This window comes from Physeter macrocephalus, chromosome 7 (genome assembly GCF_002837175.3).
Source record: "Physeter macrocephalus isolate SW-GA chromosome 7, ASM283717v5, whole genome shotgun sequence".
Lineage (NCBI taxonomy): Eukaryota > Metazoa > Chordata > Mammalia > Artiodactyla > Physeteridae > Physeter > Physeter macrocephalus.
The window spans coordinates 144,410,726-144,431,880 of record NC_041220.1 but is presented as its reverse complement, the minus strand read 5'-3'; the positions used below and the strand labels follow the sequence as shown (position 1 = coordinate 144,431,880).

The window sequence follows — 21,155 nt, the reverse complement described above, 5'->3', positions numbered from 1 at the left end:
ACTACCCAGCAGCCCTCCCCCGGGGGTCAGTTGTTCGCCTTCGTGCTTCCATCCTGGCCCCCACTGAGGGACGAGCCCAGAGCCCCCAGCTGTGTCCACCCGCGTGGCAGCACCTTCCCCTCACGGCCACCTCGACTGCGGGGAGGCAGTGAGGTTCCACGTGGCTGGGGGGCCGAGGGTGGACCCCACCCACACGTGGGGCTCCTCGGCAGCCTCCGCCAGCCGCCCCCCGCTCGCTGGCAGGACAAGGCTTCTCCCACCCTCACCTGCAGAGGTTTCCTCTGTCCCTCAATTAGGTGGACCGGCCCTTCTCAGTGAAGAGCGCTGCTAGCTCTTCGGGGGCACGAGGGGCTGCCGTCAACAGCACAGCCAGGGAGTGAGCGCGCACGTCCCAGCAGCACATGGGCGCCCCGGGACCCCGGACCGCGCGGATGCCGTGGCCGGCGCTTCCGGGGCTTCCTTGCGTGCCAGCGGCCGTGTTGAGTCCCAGCTGGCACGATGTTCCCCGGACCTCTGGGCAAACCCGGGTAGCGGATTCCGGCAGATGTCTGAACCGAAGCTCAGCGTCACCCCGAGGTCCTCGTGCTCCCACCTGGCCTGGCCGGGGGCTGTGCCTGAGGGGCCCTCGGCAGTGCGGAGTGACCCCGGGGGCCATGACCCTGACTCCGCAGCGCCCGCCCGTCCACGGGCTGCCCCGCGGCTGCCCCTCCACCCGGGGGCCCGGGAGCGCCGCGGAAACTCCAGGCCAGGGGAGCTGGGCTGCAGGACGGCCACTGTCTGAACCCGGCCGCCCCGGCGAGGTGTCGGGGACGGGCAGGCAGGAGGCCAGGAGGGCGGACTTCACTGCACACTTGTCATACTTTTTTTTTTTAATTTTTGCGGTACGCGGGCCTCTCACTGCTGTGGCCCCTCCCGTTGCGGAGCACAGGCTCCGGACGCGCAGGCTCAGCGGCCGTGGCTCACGGGCCCAGCCGCTCCGCGGCACGTGGGATCTTCCCGGACCGGGGCACGAACCCGTGTCCCCTACATCGGCAGGCGGACTCTCAACCACTGCGCCACCAGGGAAGCCTTTGTCATACTTTTAAACCATGAGGATGCGGCAGCTATTTAGAACACACAAAACTAGGGAAAGCGCTCCTAAGAAGACACCGTTGGTACTCACTCCCCTCACTGAACTCCCCCGGGAGACGAAACAGTCATCGTCCCCGTCTGCCACCCCAAGAGAGGAAAGGAAGCAACATCAGTCGGGACAGGACGCACAATGAACTCTGACCTACAAATTGAACAGAGTCTCCCTGTGTGGGCGGCGAGGGGCCACTGGGACCAGAATGGGGTTCTCCACCCCCCACGGGAGGGCCTGGCGAAGCACCACGCCCGCCTCTTTACCGGCCGGGCTCACGGCGGGGCTCGCGGGCGAAGGATGAAGTGACGCGGTGAGGAAGGCCCCAGGCAGGGCCGACACCCCAGCAACCCAGCATCAGTGGGGAACCTCCCGCACCTGGGCCGGACGCTCCCCTAAAGCACGCCCCCCCTCCCCTGTGTGTCCCCAAGCCCACGCCCCGCCCCAGGCCCAGAAGTGGCACCTGAAATGCAGACAAACAGGCGGTGGATCAGGTCGTGGCTGCCGTGGAACCGGGACCGGATCTTCTCTCTGATGGCCACGGGGCCTGCGTCCGACCCCATCTCGTCTGAGGAGCAGGGGCCGGCCGTGAAGCCACTGTGTAGAGAAGGAAACACAGGAGCGTAGGTGGAGGAGGCGAGGGAAGGCAAAACCTCTGCCTGGAGGCCCCCTCGTCGCGGGAGCGCACTGGGGCTAACGCCACGTGCCGAGTTCCTCCCGTGGGAGAGTCACCGCCCCTACTCACACCCTCTGCAGTGGGCTGATGGGCCCCCAAAAGATGTGTCCACACCCTAACCCCTGCAGCTGCCAGCAGGACCTGTTTGGAAGAAAAGTCTTTGCAGCTGCAATCAAGGTAAGGATCTTGAGAGGAGACATCATGGATTATCTGGTGGCCCTAATCTAAGGATAAATGTCTTTGTGGGAGACAGAAGAGGAGACACAGACACACGGGGGAGGGGAGGAGGCAAAGCGACCACGATACAGAGACCAGGGTGATGTGGCCGCAAGCCTGGGGGTGCCCGGAGCCACCAGAAGCTCGAAGACGCAGGAAGGACCCTCCCCCAGAGCCTCCGGAGCGGGTGCAGCCCTGTCAGATTTCAGATTTCTGGCCTCCGGCCTGTGAGAGAAGAGATTTCTGCTATTTTAAGCCCCCAGGTCATGGTGCCCTTTTACTAAGACCAGTCCTTCGTCCCCACCATGCACGTCCCTTCCCACGGCCCAGGGGTCCTGCTGCAGGGGCTGCTAGCTCTGCTGTCCAGGGGTCACACTGCGGCCCTAAGTAGTGGCCACAGCTGAGCCTAGACTGTTAGGGCGTCCACTGACCGTCCTGTCCTTAAATCATTTATCTCCCATCTTCTATTTCTGCCGTTTTGTCCCACTTTCTGGGAAATTTCCTCTTTTTTCTCTCCGACTTTCCCCTTGACATTTTTGCTACCAGGTTTTAAATTTCCTGCTCTCCCTGTTGTTTCATGGATGTGAAATATTTTATCTATCTAGAAACATTCATTATAATTCTTTTTTCGGCTGCGCTGCGAGGCATGCGGGATCTTAGTTCCCCGACCAGAGATCGAACCCGTGGCCCCTGCAGTGGAAGCGTGGAGGCTTAACCACTGGACCATCAGGGAAGTCCCTCATTATAATTTTTTAGAAGTTGCCTTCGGTGGCCTGCACTACCTCTGTTTCTGCTTTTCTGTGGGGGAGTGGGGTTTTTTCATGCCTGCCTCAAATGCACAGAGACCCCTGTCAGAGAGAGGCCCTGGCGTGGCCTCCTGGCACGGGTGGAATAGCAGGCGCCCTCACATCACTGGTGGGAGTGTAAATTGGTGGAAGACTTTGGGGAGATGCTCTGGCACCATCTCAGTGAGGCTGGCACACTCCTTAGCCCAGGGGCCGTGGTCGGCACACACCCAGGACCCTGCCCTGTGCAACTGCAAACGTGGCAGAATCTTCAGGGCAGTTCTGGAAGTTCCAGTAAAATCCACCAGTGATGGAGGAGGGGAATCCACCGTCATCTTGTCATGGCGTGGCCCGCCTGATCGTCGGGGGTGAGCAGCCCTGGCCCCTCGTGGGTGTGGACGACCCTCGCCGAGACGGCAGAGAGACACGCACAGCCGCCCGATGTCTCACTTAGGGGCACGTCCCCTGGTGTCAAGCCATCAGGAAGCTCAGAGCTGTGACGCACCTGAGAATTCAGCGCAGGGGGCGCTGGGGCCGGAAAGGGCCCCAGACTGGCTTCACGGGCTCTCCGGGCTCAGCCAAGTGGAGAGGCACGAGTGCGCGTCTGACTGGCACACTCTAGCAACGTGAACATTGGTTTATAAGTAATATTTCTTTTTTTAAAAAAATGATTTATTTTATTTATTTACTTTTGGCTGCATTGGGTCTTCGTTGCTGCCTTGCAGCAACGGGCCCCTCACCGCGGCGGCCTCTCTTGTTGCCGAGCACGAGATCCAGGCGCACGGGCCCCAGCAGCTGTGGCTCGCGGGCTCAGCAGTTGCGGCTCGCGGGTCCCAGAGCGCAGGCTCAGCAGCCGTGGCGCACGGGCCCAGCTGCTCCGCGCCATGTGGGATCCTCCTGGACCAGGGCTCGGACCCGTGTCCCCTGCATTGGCATGCGGATTCCCAACCACTGCGCCACCAGGGAAGTGCCCTTATAAGTAATATTTCACCAGAACGTGGAGGAGTGATGGGAGGCTGAGGGCGAGGCTGGGCACACTGCTCCACTGGGACCCTTGTGATGATCTACAGCTCTGCCCTCCCAGACCACCTGCCAGGTGTCCTGAGACAAAGCCCCTGACTTTCTGCCTGGGGTGTGTGGACTTGGCGGCCCCTGTCCTGGGAGCTGAGTAAGGAAAGGGGATGGAACGTCACTGTTCAGGGTGTCGACTTCCATCAACACCCCCAGTCTCAGTTCACAGCCTCACCCAAAAGATTGGAGAGCAGGAGCCCAAGCAAATATTTATACACAATGTTCGCAGCAGCATTATTCACAAGAGCCCAGAGGGGACACAGCCCAAGTGCCCATCAACAGATAGTGTGGGTAAACAAAGTGTGGTCCCTCCATGCAATGGAATATTATCCAGCCTTAAAAAGGAAGAAAATTCTGACACCAGCTACCACATGGATGAACCTGTAGAACATTATGCCCAGTGACAGAAGCCGGTCACAAAAGACAAACACTGTGTGACTCCACTTACGTGAGGTCCCTGGAGGAGTCACATTCACAGAGACAGAAAGCAGATGGTGGGTGCTGGGTCCTGGGGAAGGGGGCTTTAATGGGGACAGAGTTTCAGTTTGGGATGATGAAAAGTTCTGGAAATAAAGAGTGGTGATAGTTATACCACATTGTGAATGTATACAATGCCACTGAATGGTACACTTAAATACGGTTAAAATAGTAAAATTTATGTTATATGTATTTTGCCAAAATTAAAAAGTAGGGAAAAAAAAAGATTTAGGACAGGGGAGAACAGAGGAAAGGGAACTGAAAAGCCTAAGTAGCGAAGAGAGCTGATGGATTTGGCACTCTTACAACAGGTTAAGAGTGAATACATGCTAAAAACCATTAAATTATACACTTTTATAGTACATATTTTTAATAATTAAAAAATTGAAGTATAGTTGATTTACAATGTTGTGTTAGTTTCAGGTGTACAGCAAAAATTATACACTTTTAAAGGTGAACTGAATGTTATATATACTATATATCAATAAAGCAGTTACTGTGAAAGACCCAATTATGTTAAGATATAGTAGCAATAAACAAACTGAAAATGAAATTAAAAAACAACCCTATTTGCAATAGCATCAAAAAGATTTAAATATTCGGAATAAACTTAACAAAAAAGTGCAAGAGTTAACACACGGAAAACTACAAAACGTCACTGAAATAAATTAGACCTAAATAAATGGAAAGACATCCTATGTTCATGGTTGAGGACTTAATATCGTTAAGATGGCAATACTCCCCAAATTGGTCAATAAGTTCAATGCAATCTGTATCAAAATATCAGCCGCCTTTTCTTTTCCCATGCAGAAGTTGACAAGCTGATCCTAAAATTCATACGGAAATGCAAGGACTCAGAACAGCCAAAACAATCTTGAAAAAGAAACAAACAGGTTGGAGGACTCACACTCATGACGTGGAGTGAAACGTATGAAACGCCAGTAAATAAGACTGAGGCACTGGCATAGGACCCATGATGATGGAAGAGAATTGCGAGTCCAGAAATGAACCCACGCATTTGTGGGCAACTGATTTTCAAAAGGGGTGCCAAGATCATCCAATGAGGAAAGAAGGGTCTTTTCAAAAGATGGTGCTGAGATAGAGAAAGACCGTCTCTCCAATAAGTGCTGCTGGGAAAACTGGAAGCTGCATGTAAAGGGATGAAATTAGAACGTTTTTTCACACCACATATAAAAATAAACTCAAAATGAATTAAAGACCTAAATGGAAGACTGGAAACTATAGAACTCCTAGAAGAAGACACCGGCAGAACACTTTCTGACATAAGCCAGGGCAATATTTTTTTTGGATCTGTCTCCCAAGGAAAGGAAACAAAAGCAAAAATAAACAAATGGGACCTAATTAAACTTAAAAGCTTTTGCAACAGCAAAGGAAACCGTCGACCAAATGAAAAGATAACCTGCTGAATGGGAGAAAATATTTGAAAAAGATATGACCAATAAGGGGTTAATATCCAAAATATATAAACAGCTCATACAACTCAATAAAAAAAAAACAGATTAAAAAATGGGCAGAAGAGGGGCTTCCCTGGTGGCGCAGTGGTTGAGAGTCCGCCTGCCAATGCAGGGGACACGGGTTCGTGCCCCGGTCCAGGAAGATCCCACATGCCGTGGAGCGGCTGGGCCCGTGAGCCATGGCCGCTGAGCCTGCGCGTCCGGAGCCTGTGCTCCGCAACGGGAGAGGCCACGACAGTGAGGGGCCCGCATAGAGCCAAAAAAAAAAAAAAAAAAAAAATGGGCAGAAGACCTGAATAGACATTTTTCCAAAGAATACATACAGATGAAAAGCACATGAAGAGATGCTCAACTTCGCTAATCATCAGAGAAATGCAAATCGAAACCACGAGATATCACCTCCCACCCAGCAAATGACCATCATCAAAAAGACGAAAAATAACAAGTGTTGCTGAGGATGTCGACAAAAGGGAACCCTCCCACACTGTTGGTGGGAATGTAAATTGGTTCAGCCACTTTGGAAAACTGTATGGAAGGTCTCTCAGAAAACTAAGAATAGCACTACCATATGATCCAGCAATTCCACTCCTGGGTATATATCTAAAGAAAACGAAAACAGAAAAGATACATGCACCCCAATGTCCATAGCAGCATTATTCACAATAGCCAAGACATGGAAGCAACCTAAATGTAAATCAACAGATGAATGGATAAAGAAGATGTGGTATATACATACAATGGAATATTACTTAGCCATAAAAAAGAATGAAAATGTGTCAATTCCAACAACATGGATGGACGTGGATGGTATTATGCTAAGTGAAATTAGTCAGACAGAGAAAGACAAATACTATATGCTATCACTTACATGTAAAAAACATCTAAAAAATAAAACAAACAAATGAATATAACAAAACAGAAGGAGACTCACGGATATAGAGGACACACTAGTGGTCACCACTGGGGAGACGGAAGGAGGGAAGGGCATGATAGGGGTAGGGGATTAAGAGGTACAGACTATTAAGTATAAAATAAATAAGCTACAAGGACATATTGTAACAGCACAGCGAATACAGCCAGTATTTTAGAATAACTTTAAATGGAGTATAATCTATAAAAATATTGAATTTCTATGTCGTACAACCTGAAACTAATACAATATTGTAAATCAATTACACTTCAATAAAAATTTTTTTTTTCTGGGAGAACTGCATTTCCACACACAAAAGAATGAAGTTAGACCTTACCTTATACCATATACAAAAATTGACTCAAATAGATCAAAGGCCTGTATCTATTCTAAAATTCTTAAACTTAGAAATAATTTTAAATTCTTTAAAAGAATTCTTAAAAATCCTTAGAAAAGAACAGGAATCTTTGTGGTCTTGGATTAGGCAACAGTTTCTTAGGTGTGAAACCAAAAAACACGGCAACCAAAACCAAATATCTTATTCAGCAGTTCCTCAGACAGTATGACACAGCAACTCCACTCTGAGGTATCTACCCAAGAGAACTGAAACACATATTCGCACAAAAATTAAAATTAAAAACTTCTGTGCTTCAAAAGATACCTTCCAGAAAGTGAAAAACCCCACAGAACGTGAGAAAATTTTTGCAGATCATGTATCTGTCAAGGGTATAGAATCTGGAATACAGAAAACTCTTGCAACTCAACAAAAAAAAAATAAATAACCCAACTAAAGAATGGACAACGAATTTGACAAGACGTTTTTCCAAAGAAGATATACAAATGGCCAGTAAACACTTGAAAAGATGCCATCATTAGTCATTTAGGAAATGCAAATTAGAATGATAATGTGCTATTTTATATCCATTACGATAACTACAAGAGTTTAAAAAGAAAACAGAAAATAACAAGTGTGGGTGAAGATATGGAGAAATTGGAACCTTGTACATCCCTGGTGAGAATCTGAAATGCTACTGGAACTCTGGAAAACAGTTCAGCAGTTCCTTGTGCTGTATGACCCAGCAATTCCACTTCAAGGTATCTACCCAAGAGAACTGAACCACAGATTCACACAAAAATTTGTACGTGAATGTTCATACATACTAGCCAAACGATGGAAGCAACCAAATGTCGGGCAACTGGTAAACGGGTAAACAAAATGTGGTCTAGCCACACAATGGGATTAATTTTTGGCTATAGAAAGTATTGATAGGTGCTACAGCGTGGATGAACCTCGAAAACATTAGGCTATGTGACAGAAGCCAGTTACAAAGATCACTTATTGTATGATTCCATTTCTTTGAAAAGTCTAGAAAAGTCTAGGCAAACCCAAGAGACAGAAAGTAGATTAATGGTTGGAGTTTCTTTATGGGGTGATGAAAAAGTTGAGATTAGATACTGGTGGCAGTTGCACAACTCTGTGAATATGCTAAAAAACCACTGAATTGTACACTGTAAAAAGAATAAAAGGATGTTTTCCTTGTAATCATCTAGCGAACTCATATTCAAGAAAGAGCTCAAGCTAAATGCCCGTCAATAGTGGGTTGATTCAGTAAATTAGCTCAGTCATACAGTTTCCACGAAGGACAGTTAATGATGCTGGAAATTCTAAGATATTAAATAAAAAGGTAGCATTTTAAAAATTAGAGCTGTCATATGTACATAAATGAGATTTGGGGAAATATAGTCAAGGCAAAGCATTAACATTACATTTATTCGAATAGTAGGACTATGGATTATTTCCTGAGCATCTTCTAAGCTTGAGTATTACTTCTATGACCAGAAGAATAACTGTTAGGCTGAGGAGAGGCAGAGCCTACAGCAGGACCCACTGCAGCCCCCCTGAGGCACAGAGTTCGATGTCACCTGGGGCCTGAGCTTGGGTCCCGGCCAGGTCAGCCCAGTCCTAGGGGCCACAGAGATGGGCGTTGTTTGGGCACCGGGGGCCCCAGGAACACTGCCCAGGGCCACCCTTTTGGAAGGGCACTGGTCCTCCATGGGCAGCTGCTATGCAGCAGACTAGGGACATGGAAGAGGGGCCCAAGGATGAATCAGATCCTGTGTGTGGCCTCCAAGAGCCCAGTCTAGCGGGGGAGCCACACGCTTTAACAAGACAGAGCTGAGACCGGCTGGCGCCCAGTGGTCCAGGTCTATGGTGCGGGCAGGACACTGAGGGTGAGACATGGCCGGCACTTGAGATGCAGAGGGAAAGTGAGCGAGAGAGGCGAGGGTGAAGGCGTGAGGGGCGTCCACCTGCCAAGGGCTTCCTCTGCCTCACCAAGCAGTCTGAGGTCCTGTCACCAGCCGTATCTACCCAGGCACTCAACTTCAAATCTGCATGGTCACCTGGATGTCGAAAAATCCAGCACCTTCTGTGACCGGTGCCCAACTGGATTCTGTTTCCTGTCACTCTCTTTTATTGAAGGCAGCACATATTCCCCATAACAACTCCACTTAGGTTTGAATTACTAGGAAGTGTCAATTTTCTAGTAGCAAAAGACAATGCAATTCTAAAGTTACATTAATACCAAAGGTTTTGTCCAGCCTGTGTCTTTGGCCATGGTCCACGTCAGGGCATGGCATAGTGGCAAACTTTCCAAAGGGCACCCTCGAAAGGCACACATGGAGAAGTATCTGATTCCATGGTCAGAGTAGAAAAAATGGCCTTTTGACAGGAAAAGGACTTTGTCATTTTGAAGTTCTAGGGGTATGTGAAATAAGAGCTAATACAACTTGGAAAAACTAATAGCATCACAAGGTGTTTCTGGCTATGACATCACATGGATGAATCTGTGAGCCTTTGAAACCCTTTGTAAAGGCCTAAGTAAGAGAAAAACAAGGAGGAACAAGAGGGACTGATGGAATCCAGAAGCAAGGTTTATGCTTGGATGTGGGGAAATGCAAAGTTTGGACATTTGCACAACCACATACCAATTCTAATGAGCCAGCTTGGGCCCTGCTAGCTCCTCCTTACAAAATCCATCCAACCATCCATCCATCCATCCAACCATCTACCCAATCATCCATGTATCCATCCGTCCATCCATCGATCCATCCATCCATTCATCCTAGTATGGTGAGGATTTAGCAGGGAGGTATGTGTGTGCTGATATGGGTTGAATTGTGTCTCCCCAAATTCATATGCTGAAGTGCTAACACCCAGTACCTCAGAACGTGGCTTTACCGGGACATAGAGTCACTGCAGATATGATTAGTTAAGATGAGGTCATTAGGGTGGGTCCTAATCCAATATGACTGGTGTCCTTCTAAAAATGAGAAATTTGGACACAGGTGCACACAGAGGGAGAATGACATGTAAAGAAAAGGCAGAGATCATAGCTTAGCATCTACAAGCCAAGGGGTCCCAAGGATTGCCAGCATCCATCAGAAGTGAGAGGGCAGAGGCCTGGACAGATCCTCCCTCGGGGCCTCAAAAGGAACCACCCTGCTGACACCCTGATCCAGGACTTCTGGCCTCCAGAACTGAGACCATCAATTTTTATGGTTTACCCCCCAGTTTGTAGTACTCTGTTACAGCAACCCTACAAACGAATACAAACATGATGGCACAAAGCTGACAGGCCCAGGCTGCCCAGGGGGTGTCAGCACAAATATCTTGGAGGCAGCAAATATGCTAATTTATTGTGAACGGACCAGACGTTCCTGCTTCCTCTACTCTCCCGCCATTTGCAAAGTCTTTTTTCTAGTGGTTTTTTTTTTTTTTTTTTTTTTTTTTTTTTTTTTTGTGGTATGCGGGCCTCCTTCTGCTGCGGCCTCTCCCGTTGCGGAGCACAGGCTCCGGACGCGCAGGCCCAGCGGCCATGGCTCACGGGCCCAGCCGCTCCGCGGCATGTGGGATCCTCCCAGACCGGGGCGCGAACCCGGTTCCCCTGCATCGGCAGGCGGACGCGCAACCACTGCGCCACCAGGGAAGCCCTCTAGTGGTTTTAATGAATGACTCTGCGTTTGAAAGGAAGACAACTCTTACCCCAGTGCAACATCCCCTTGGGGTGAGCACAGGCTGGGAGTGGGAGGAAGGGTAACCCCTCTCCCCAGTGAGACCACAGCACACGGCTCAGGTCCACAGAGGGAACAAGAGAACAAGAAGAAATGACTGGGAACAGGAGGGCTGGCGCCGACCCAGGAAACAACCCAAAGGGGCTGTTTCAGTCTCTTCTCACCAAGGGACGGCCAACGGAAACACCGACAGCTCTAGATGGGAACGCAGCCTGGCCGACGCCTGGCTGGTGAGACTCTGAGCCGAGAACCCATCTCGCCACACCAGACACCTGACCCACTGACACTGTGAGATGATGAACGGGTGCTGTTAGAAGCCACTAAGTGTGTGGTAATTTGTTACGCAGCATAGCTGACTAATACAACTGGGCAGATGTTGTAACTGAGTGACCAAGTGGAGGCTGGCACCCTGAGTCAGGACTGAAAGCAAAATGAAACCAGTTTGGTGCAGAGAAGACTGACCTGGCGGGTACGTCCAGCTCCTGTCTTGGGAGGCTCGGGGCATCCCCGGGGCTCACCTGAGTCTGCGCAAGTCGCCACACCAGAGCCCAGGTCCTGTGGAGCAGCAGGAGGAAGTGTGGCCGCCACCCAGCGCCTGTGCCTGACACTCTTGGTCAGCTTGAGGCTCCAGAAGAGCCTGTGCAAGTGGACAATAAGCGATGTGTCACCCACGGCAGGGGCAGCCACACACGCTGCCCAGTGAGACACCCTCTCAGGGCACTGCAGGGTGGTGCTGGGGGACAGGGGCTGGTCTCAGAGCCACCCCCACTGCTGACCCATGGCAGGCACAGGACTCTAGTGGCCACCACGCAAGCTAAACACAGAGGGGTGCTCACATCTACAGGGAGACGCCCGGTCTCCGCACGCGCCACCATCTGCCGGGGCCTGTCCCCACCCCCGCCGAGGCAGGAGGCTGATGAGGGCTGCTGGGGGTCCAGGCAGCCTGGGGCTTCGCTTCTGACCACAGACCTGGACTGAATGCCAGAGGGGGAGCTGTTCAGAGGCCAGGCCCCAGGGCTGCTACAGAGCCCCTCCTGGTGCGGTGTGCACACGGGGCGGCCCCTGGCGGGGAGCCCAGCACCCAGGACCCGCCAGGCACAACTCCCCTGACCCTGTCAGGGGCTGCCACAGGAGCTGCAGCTCCTACCAAGACCCCGCAGGCCCCGGATAGAAAACCTTCTCAACCAAAATTCAGGCCATATCCCTCCTCTGCAGACACGTCTCACTTCCTGCTTCCCAGGTTACTTGGAGTAAAAGCCAGAAAGCCTTCCTGAGGCTCGAGGGGCCCGGCGTGCTCTGGACCTCTCTCTGTCCACCTCCTCTCCCACGCTCTGCTTGCAGGCGCCCCCCAGCCGCGACCCTTGCTGTCACAGACAAGACAAGCGCACTACGGCCACAGGGCGTGGCGTGGACATCGCTAGGCCCAGAATGCCTTTGTCTGGACACCCCCAGAGGCCCCCATTCTTTTGGTATCCATCCCAGCATCCTCTAACAGAGACGCTTTCCTCGGCCCCCAACAGAACCTTCACTTCCTTCCCCCACCCTGCGTTACTGCTCCTGGGGCGCGTGTCTCCCTGACGCAGCACGCGTGTCTCTCTGACGCAGCACGCTTGTCTCCCTGACGCAGCACGCGTGTCTCCCTGACGCAGCACGCTTGTCTCCCTGACGCAGCACGCGTGTCTCCCTGACGCAGCACGCGTGTCTCCCTGACGCAGCACGCTTGTCTCCCTGACGCAGCACACGTGTCTCCCTGACGCAGCACGCGTGTCTCCCTGACGCAGCACGCTTGTCTCCCTGACGCAGCACGCGTGTGCCGACCAGCGGTCTCACTCCGGAGAACGCGGGGCCGGCCACGCAGCGACTTCTGTCTGTCTGTCCACTGCTCTGCGCCCAGCATCAAAGACATCCCACCCCCCACCCCGCGAGCCTCCCAATCTGTATCCACTGAACACACGGCACAAATTCATTAGACACAGAGGAAAACTAGGTGCGGGCTGTCTGTGGGAATAAAGGCTTTCTCCCGTGATCGAGCGCTAAACGGATTCAGGGAAAAATCAACCCGCAGGGCCTCCTGAAACCTCACAGCTTTGGAGGTTTCTGTCTCTGCGTCCTCCTCTCCTGCTGCACCCAGAAAATGTGTCTGACGGAACGACTCCTCGCGAGGGCCCCCCCAAAAGATATGTGCACATCAAATCCCCAGGACCTGTGACCGTGACCTTATTTGGAAAAAAGGCCTCTGCAGATGTAAGTAAATTGAGGATCTTGAAAATGAGATCATCCTGAATTATCTGGGTGGCCCTAAACCCAACGACAAGCGTCCTGACAAGGGAAAGGGGAGAAGACAGAATCAGGGAGACTGCTACGCGAGGACGACGAAGAGACTGGGGTGACCAGCCACGAGCCCAGGAACACCCGGGGCCGCCAGGAGCCGCAAGAGGTGACGAAGGACCGTCCCCTAGAGCTTCCAGCGGGGGTGCAGCCCAGCCCGCGGCGTGACTCCCGGCCTCCACGACTGTGCGACTGTACATCTCGGCTGTTGAAGCCGCCCAGTCTGTAGCGCTCTGTATGGGACCACAGGACACGCGTCCAGAGGGGAGGCTGCGGGCCAGTCCCGAGTCCCGAGTCCCTCTCTCACCCGCCGGGCGACCCAGGGGGTGACGTGGCCCAGACCCTGCTGCTCAGGCCCAGAACGGGCAGTCAAGTAACCGCGGTGGGTGCGGTGAGGACAAGGCCGACCACGTCTGACGCGCGGGCCCGTCGCGGACGCCTCGGTGCCCGAGCGCTGGTGGGGCGTGTGAGGCCGCAGCGAGGGGGCCCGAGTGACGGAAGTGTCCAAAGAAGCGGGCGCACCGACCACGTAATTCACAGACGGGGCGCCTTCAGGGGTCTCTGGGAGTGAGACGGCCCTTCCCCGCCAGGGTCTCCCCTCGGCCGGTGGGCCCCGAACTGGCAGGGGGGTGGGGGCCGCTCAGAACCGCGATGACAGCCTCCCAGAAGATCACAGCTGCGTCTCCCGCAAAGTTCCGAGCAGAGACCACGGGGCTCGGGAGGACGACCCCGACGGCTCACCACCCCTGAGAGCGACCCGATACGTATTCTGCCCGGATGAGCCCTGACTTTCATCCGAGGACCAGCTGCAACCTCGAGCTCACGTAGTCCAGCCCCGCCTACCTGTGACCAGACCTGGTGCTACCGTGGTTTTCAAACCCATTTCTAGAACACGTTGCGCTAGAGCTCATATTTGTAGAAGATATAATTTATTTGCATGTTATCTGTGCATTCCTTTAAAATTGAATCCTGTCATGTTTTAAAAGTGGAAAGGTTTTTTCCGGAGGGGGGTGCCCACTCCGTGTGGCTTGCGGGATCTTAGTTCCCTGACCAGGGATGGAACCTGCGGCCCCTGCCATGGAAGTGCAGGGTCTTAACCACTGGACCGCCAGCGAAGTCCCAAAAAGGACTTTAAATGAAATCCCAGATGTGTTACATGCTAAAGAGAGACGGTCGTTATGGGAAAACACTGTAGCTTGTCAGGCTGGACCATCCACTTACCGAGCAGAGCTGTGCCCTCAGCCATCTCCTCCCCGCGGGCCAGCGCGGCCTGGGCGCCATCGGTCCCGGGGAGGGGAGGGCAGCCAGAGGCCTGCACCGCTGGGGTCCCCCACCAGCCCCCTGGGAGGCCAGGGAAGGAGCCTGGTCCTCACTGGTCAGTCCCTGTGGCCACGGGGTGGGGGCCCGGACAGAGACATGCACAGAGAGAGAGAGCGGGCAGGCCCCTAAGGGTGGAGGCCCGCACAGCCCTCGGGGCACGTGTGGGCGGGGGGACAGGTGTGACACGAGAGCACACACGCTCAGGCTCCCGTGACCACGGGGACAGCAGCGGTCTCCGCGTGCCGCACTCGTGTACACCGGGGTCTCATTCACACGCCGTCCCTCGAGGGATGGTTTCGGGCCTCATCATTTTCTTCTATAAAATGGGAATAATTACACCCACATGGCAAGGACTAGGGACAGTGCGTTGAAAGCGGACGTGCCTGGCCTGAGACAAATGCTCCGGAAGCTGCAGTACTTTCCCACTGGATTCCCACATGACTGGAGATTAAGGAAATAGAGCAGTGAGACCAGAGCCAAAACAACAACACAGGGTTTTAACAAGGCACCGTCACACACAGATCCGCACGTGGGATCCCGTGGCGCTCGGGGTGCAGCCCACCCCCCTGCCTCCCCTCCCGGGGGCCCTCACGGCTGCTGTTCCCATTCCACGAGGTCAGCAGGACCTCTGAGGGCCCCCGGGGAGATCACCGAAGGACAGCAAAGACTGCAGTTTGGTTCCAAATACTAAATGTAAACAAGACACTGAAAACTAGCTCATTTCCCGTTTCCTCTAGTTAAGCAGCACGACCACCGATGTCCCGTGAGATGAGCCGGTAGGAGGGAACAAGCATCCTTTGTGTTCTCCAGACTGCCTCCTGCCCACCTCTGTCGAGCCCACAGGCTCCTGCCCTGCCCAGGCCCACCAGGGCTCCCATCTGGGGAGACAGAGCAAGTATCGTGTCATCAGAATCCCACCAGTGCCTATGCTAGCTGGGGACAGTCACCAGGCAGCAGGGAGGGCTTCCTGGAGGAGTAAGCACGGCCTGGCCAGAGGCGTGACTCTACCGTCTATAAGTCCACGAAGACCCCAGCCGCCCCGCACACGGGGCCCTTAGTGCCCGAGGACTCCGCCTCCCCCGCCGTGGGCAGCCCCACCCGGCGCCTGCCACCGATAAGTTCTGGCCTGGTTCTGCTGCCTGCGACCCCTGCGGAACCGGAACCCTCACGGCTCCCCGCCTCCCCACCTTCCCGCCACCTTCCTGGCGCAGTGCCCGTCCACTGCACACACTCCCCGTAGCCCTGCCTGTACCCGGGTGGGGCATTTCTCGCAGATTCTGGCCTCAGGGCCCACTTCCCCACAGAGCTGCTGATCACAGCCTCTGAGAAGTGCCGGCCTCCCTCCCCAGGGGCAAGGGCTTCTGCCTCCCAGGCCCCCATCCTGGCCCCAGGGCCAGCACCCAGGAAAACCAACCGGGAGCCTGGAAGAGGGCCTGGCTCTGAGGAGGTCAGGCCCTTGCCTGTGAAGTCAGGTGAGCACCTGCTACAGGGTTGGGGGTGGGGGCACATGAGGCCCTAGCTGGGTGCACCTGCCCTCGATGGGCCCTGGGCTGGTGGCAGGGAGGGGAGGCCCTGCCGTGGGGAGGGCTCCCAGGGTGGGGCTGGGAAGTCAGGAGAGGTCAGACAGCTCAGGCTGAGGGCCTTCGGGCATCACTCCCCTGCTGTCTAGGCAGGAGAATGTAACCTCCCAGAACCTCAGTTTACTTGTCTGTAAAATGGGAAAACAGTCCCACCACCCGGGGTCCTCTGGAGAAGGATTCACAGTGGGGGTGGGACGGTGGGTGCGCGAGTCTGCCTCGTGCTGTGTGGCCCTGGGTCCGTAAGACGGGGCTAATCACAGCCTCTGCAAAGGGCCGGGGGTGCCAGCTGTGAGGCTGGGGGTGGGGGAGTGGCCTCAGGGCCACAGGCTCCCACCCCACCGTGGTCCAAGAGGCCAGCCCCAGAAGGCCGTGCAGCAGCTGGGCATCAGGCAGGGCCCAGTCCAGGAGTGCCCGAGGCCTGCCCCAGGCTGGTCTGTGGGCACACGTCCCACTGTGACCGCCTGGAGTCCCTGGTCATCACTACGGTGATCCAGAAGGAACGTTCCCTGCGACACCTGTGGGGAACGGCCAGGGAGCCGCAGGCAGCCCCTCGTCGCCAGGGGCACTCTGCAGAGCCCCGAGGGGCTGAGGAAGTTCTGGGAACCCGCGGCTTCCCCAGACAGGGAGCACAGACAGCAGACACCCTGCCTGGTGCCTGCTGGCCTCCCTGAGCCATCCTGGCCTGGCGACTGACTGAGGGCGTGGCCTCAGCCAGCAGGGTGGACCTGGGCTCCATCAGAGCCACCTCCCCCGTCACAGGCCACAGGCTGCGCTCAGAGGAGGAAGGCCACCCAGGCTGGTCCCCCTGGAGTCCAGAGGGAGGGAGAGCCAGCGGCTCCCAGGTCCATCTCATCCGCCGGCCACACCCCCCCAGAGGTGGGTCTGTGAAACAAGGGGCAGCTCCTCCTCCAGGGCTGGGGAGGGCCTGATGCGATGGTGCCATGCGACTGGAGGTTGGCAGCCCCAGCAGGGGGCCTCCCGTGTTGCTACGGCGACCCCTCCATGGATTCCACAGCTGCCCCGGCAGGTCCTACGTGTCCACCAGTCCCTGGCACATCTGCCTCTTCCAGCTTTGTCCACTCATGAGGCTACTATGTTGCCAGGGCTCAAGGGGGTGGGGGGTATAGCAGAGCTGGGCAGGGCCCCTTTAAAGCAGCTGCTGATACCCACCACCTATATCTAGTAAAGAAATTGAAATTGTAGTTAAAAACCTTTCCATAAAGAAAACTCCAGGCCCAGATGGCTTCACTGATGAATTCTACCTAATACTTAAGTCAGAAATAATAACACTTATACAAAAAATCTTCTGGAAAATTGAATAAGCGGGACTGTTCCCCAACTCGTTTGAGGATCTCAGCATTGCTCTGATACCCAAACCTTAAAAGCAGAGCACTGCCTCACATTCCTCACAATCAGATGCAAAATCCTTAACAAAATTTTAGCAAATTGAAGCCAACAATACATAAAAAGTATAATACCTAGTGACCAAGTAATAAGGTTCATCCCAGAAATGCAATGGCTTAACATCTGAATATCAATCAATGTAATTTATCACATTAACAGACTAAAAAATTAAAACTATACGACAATCCCAAAAGATGCAGAAAAAGTACTTGAGAAAAGCCCAGCAAACCGGGAATAGAAGAGAACTTCCTGAACCTGAAAAAGGGCATCTATAAACATCCTACAGCCAACATCACACTTAATGGTAGATACTGAATGCTTTCCCTCTGAGAGCAGGAACAGGGCAAAAATGTCCTGTGTCAACTCTTCTGTTCAACGTTGTACTTGGAGGTCCTCCCCGGTGCAAAAATGCAAGAAAAAGAAGTAAAAGACATCTAATTAGAAAGGAGACATAAAACTGGCTTTATTCACAGATGACAACATCTGTGTAGAAAATCTGATGAAATCTTCATAAAAACTACCATATCTAATAAAGTGAGTTTAGCAAGGTTGCAAGAGATAATAAGATCAATATACAAGAATCAAGTATCTCTATATAAGCAATGAACAATTGGAAACTGAAATTATAAAGCAATACCATTTACAATAGCATCAAAAATATAAAATACTTAGGGATAAATCTGGCAAAAGATGTGCGAGACCTCAACAACACAAACTATAAAACTTTGCTGAGAGAAATTAAAGACCGAAATAAATGGAGAAATATACTGTGTTCCTGAATTTGAAGATTCAGTATTACTGAAGTGTAAATTTTTCCCTAGTTGATCTATAGATGAAACACAATTCCAAGCAAAGTCCTAGCAGGCTTGTTTTTCTTTATTTTTTATTTTTTTGGTAGAAATGGACAACCTGGTTCTAAAATTCATGTGAAATACAAAGGACCCAGAAGAGCCAAAACAACTTTGAAAAACAACTTTGAAAAAAAGGAACTAAGTTGTAGATTTATACTACCTGACTTTAGGGCTCATTATAAAGCTACCATAATCAAGACAGTGTGATGTTGGTGTCAATAGAGACAAACAGATCAGTGGAACAGACTAGAAAATCTAGAAATATATGGTCACCTGATTTTTGACAAAGGTGCAAAGGCAATTCAGTGGAGAAGGGGTAGTCTTCAACAAATGATGATACTGGAATAACTGGCTATCCTTATGCAAAAACAGAATAAAACTCTGATCCATACCTCACACCATATACAAAATTAACTCATAATCGATCATAGACCTAAATGAAAAACCTAAAAGCATAAAACTTTTAGAAGAAACAGAAGAAAAATCTTTGTGCCTTTAGGTTATGAAAAGAACCCTTAGATATGATATCAAAATCATAATCCATGAAAGAAAAATGGATCCATTGGACTTCCTCAAAATTAAGAAATTTTCCTCTTCAAAAGATACTCTTAGAATGAAAAAACAAGCCATAGACTGGGAGAAACGATCTATCTGCAAATTATATACCTGATAAAGGACTTGTATACAGTATAAATAAAGAACTCTCGAAACTCAATAAGGACACAACACAATGAAAAGAAACAGCGAAAGATCTGAATAGACACTTCACCAAAGAGTATAGGCCGATGACAGGTGAACACATGAAAAGGTGCTCAGTGTCATGAGTCCTTAAGGAAACGCACATTAAAACCGCAATGAGGGGCTTCCCTGGTGGCGCGGTGGTTAAGAATCCGCCTGCCAATGCAGGGGACACGGGTTCGAGCCCTGGTCTGGGAAGATCCCACCTGCCGCGGAGCAACTAAGCCCGTGCGCCGCAACTACTGAGCCTGTGCTGCTCTAGAGGCCACGAGCCACAACTACTGAGCCCGCATGCCACAACTACTGAGCCTGCACTCTAGAGCCCGCGAGCCACGACTACTGAAGCCCACGCGTCTAGAGCCCGTGCTCCGCAACAAGAGACGCCATCAGAATGAGAAGCCCGCGCACCGCAACGAAGAGTGGCCCCCGCTCGCCACAACTAGAGAAATCCTGCACGCAGCAACGAAGATCCAATGCAGCCAAAAAACAAACAAACAAACAAAAAAACTGCAATGAGACACTACTCACACCATTGGAACAGCTGAAGGTAAGAAGCCTGACCAGGCTGAGGGCTGGCGAGGCTGTGGAGGAACTGGAACTCTCATACGCTGCAGTTTATCGTATGACAATTATATTTCCATAAAGCTGTTTAAAACAACTTTAAAATACCAGACTGTGTTCCCACTGTGCTTACATGCTACCGTCTCGGATGCTGGGCCTTCCTCCCAGAAAAACATCACCGGCCCTGCTGCCCTCCAAAGCTCTCTGCGGTTCCCCACCCCTACCTCCTCTTGCCCCCTCTGCTCCTCCTGGCACCTGGGCCCCTCTATTCAGGTCTCAGTGGAGTCACTGCCAGGGCAGGTGCTCGCTGAAGGAGCCGCCCGGCACCCAGCTGGCACTCTGCGTCTTCGGAGTCAAGTTTATCTTCTCCAGGACCAGGGGCCTTGAGGGCCGGCACTGGGTGGGATCTCGAGGTGGGGCGGGTACGCTGTCGGGGAGCCGGGCCAGGAGCTCTCCTGGGTGCCGGGCTCAGCGCCCCTGCACCTGCCCCCCGGCCCAAACAGTGGCCACCGCCCCGGCCAAGCCCTCCTCCCGGCCCAGAACACAGCACCCAGCTGTGAGTTAGTTAGAAAGACTTCAGACGCTGGGGAGGCCCGTCTAGGAGGAGGGCAGCACCCCTCCCAGGACCCCCAGGCCCAGCCCTGCCCTCTGACCCCAAGCCGGTACTCAGCCTGGCCTCTCTCTCACCCCCGGGAGCCCCGTCACTTGTGAACGGTTGATCTGATGACAGTCCTTAGGCCTAACCTGTTTTTCAAGCGTCTCATTAATTCCAAGTTCTCCTCTATTTTTAAACCGCTCAATCTTCCTTCCAGGGGCAGGACGTGGGTGGGAGACCCCGGGGCTCCGTATGGCAGCCGGGATACCTGCCACGGGGACAACGGCTTGTGCCCACTGCCCGGCCCCAGAGAGGCTCTGGCGACACAGCCGCGATGTGGCCACCCCGATGGGGAGGGAACTGGGCACCGGGCGGGGGCGGGGGTGGGGCAGGAGCTGGTGCCCAGGGTCACACAGCCACCAGGAAGGGGTTAGGGTTAGATCCAGCCCCACCCTGTCACCGCATCCCGGAGGTGGTCCCCTGCGGAGCCGCCAGCAGCCCCCAGCCACGGGGCAGGCGGGGCCAGCCGGCGGCTCCTGGGTCTCGGCTCACTGAGCACTCAGTCCGTCCAGGCAGTGCCCTGTCCCTGTCACTCCCATGTCTTGGTTCACACCCCCTTACCCTCGGGGGTGCCAGCTCGGGACGCGCACCCCAGGACACCCCACACAGTCCCGACGGCCAGCACCAGAGGCTGTGGGTGTTGATCATACACTGGAAAAGGATGCACATCCTTCCAGGCCATGGAGGCTGGTGGACAGCAGTGGCCCTGGGACAGGGCAGGGGCTGACCGGCCCCTGACTCCATCTGCTGGAGGTAAAGTGGATTCAGTGAAGCGTGGACAGAGCAGGTCAGAAGTGCAGCCCTGGTCCTCTGGGAAAGTTTCCCAGTGACAGAGACTCACTCACCACATGCTGCTCGAGGAAGCTCAGCAGTGCCAGGTGCATCCGGCCCTCCCCCCGCGCTGGGCAGCAAGG

At 53.2% G+C, this 21,155-nt stretch overlaps 1 protein-coding gene across 3 annotated transcripts in view; it reads right to left on the bottom strand.

The window, feature by feature from the left end:
- The window catches only part of ZFYVE28 (zinc finger FYVE-type containing 28), a 113,367-nt gene that overhangs the window by 5,827 nt on the left and 86,385 nt on the right, over positions 1-21,155 (bottom strand). For all 3 annotated transcript variants that reach the window (XM_028492435.2, XM_028492436.1, XM_055086265.1), the window contains exon 9: positions 1,584-1,717. In XM_028492435.2, coding sequence (XP_028348236.1) covers positions 1,584-1,717 — 134 coding nt within the window. The remainder of the gene's footprint in view (positions 1-1,583; positions 1,718-21,155) is intronic.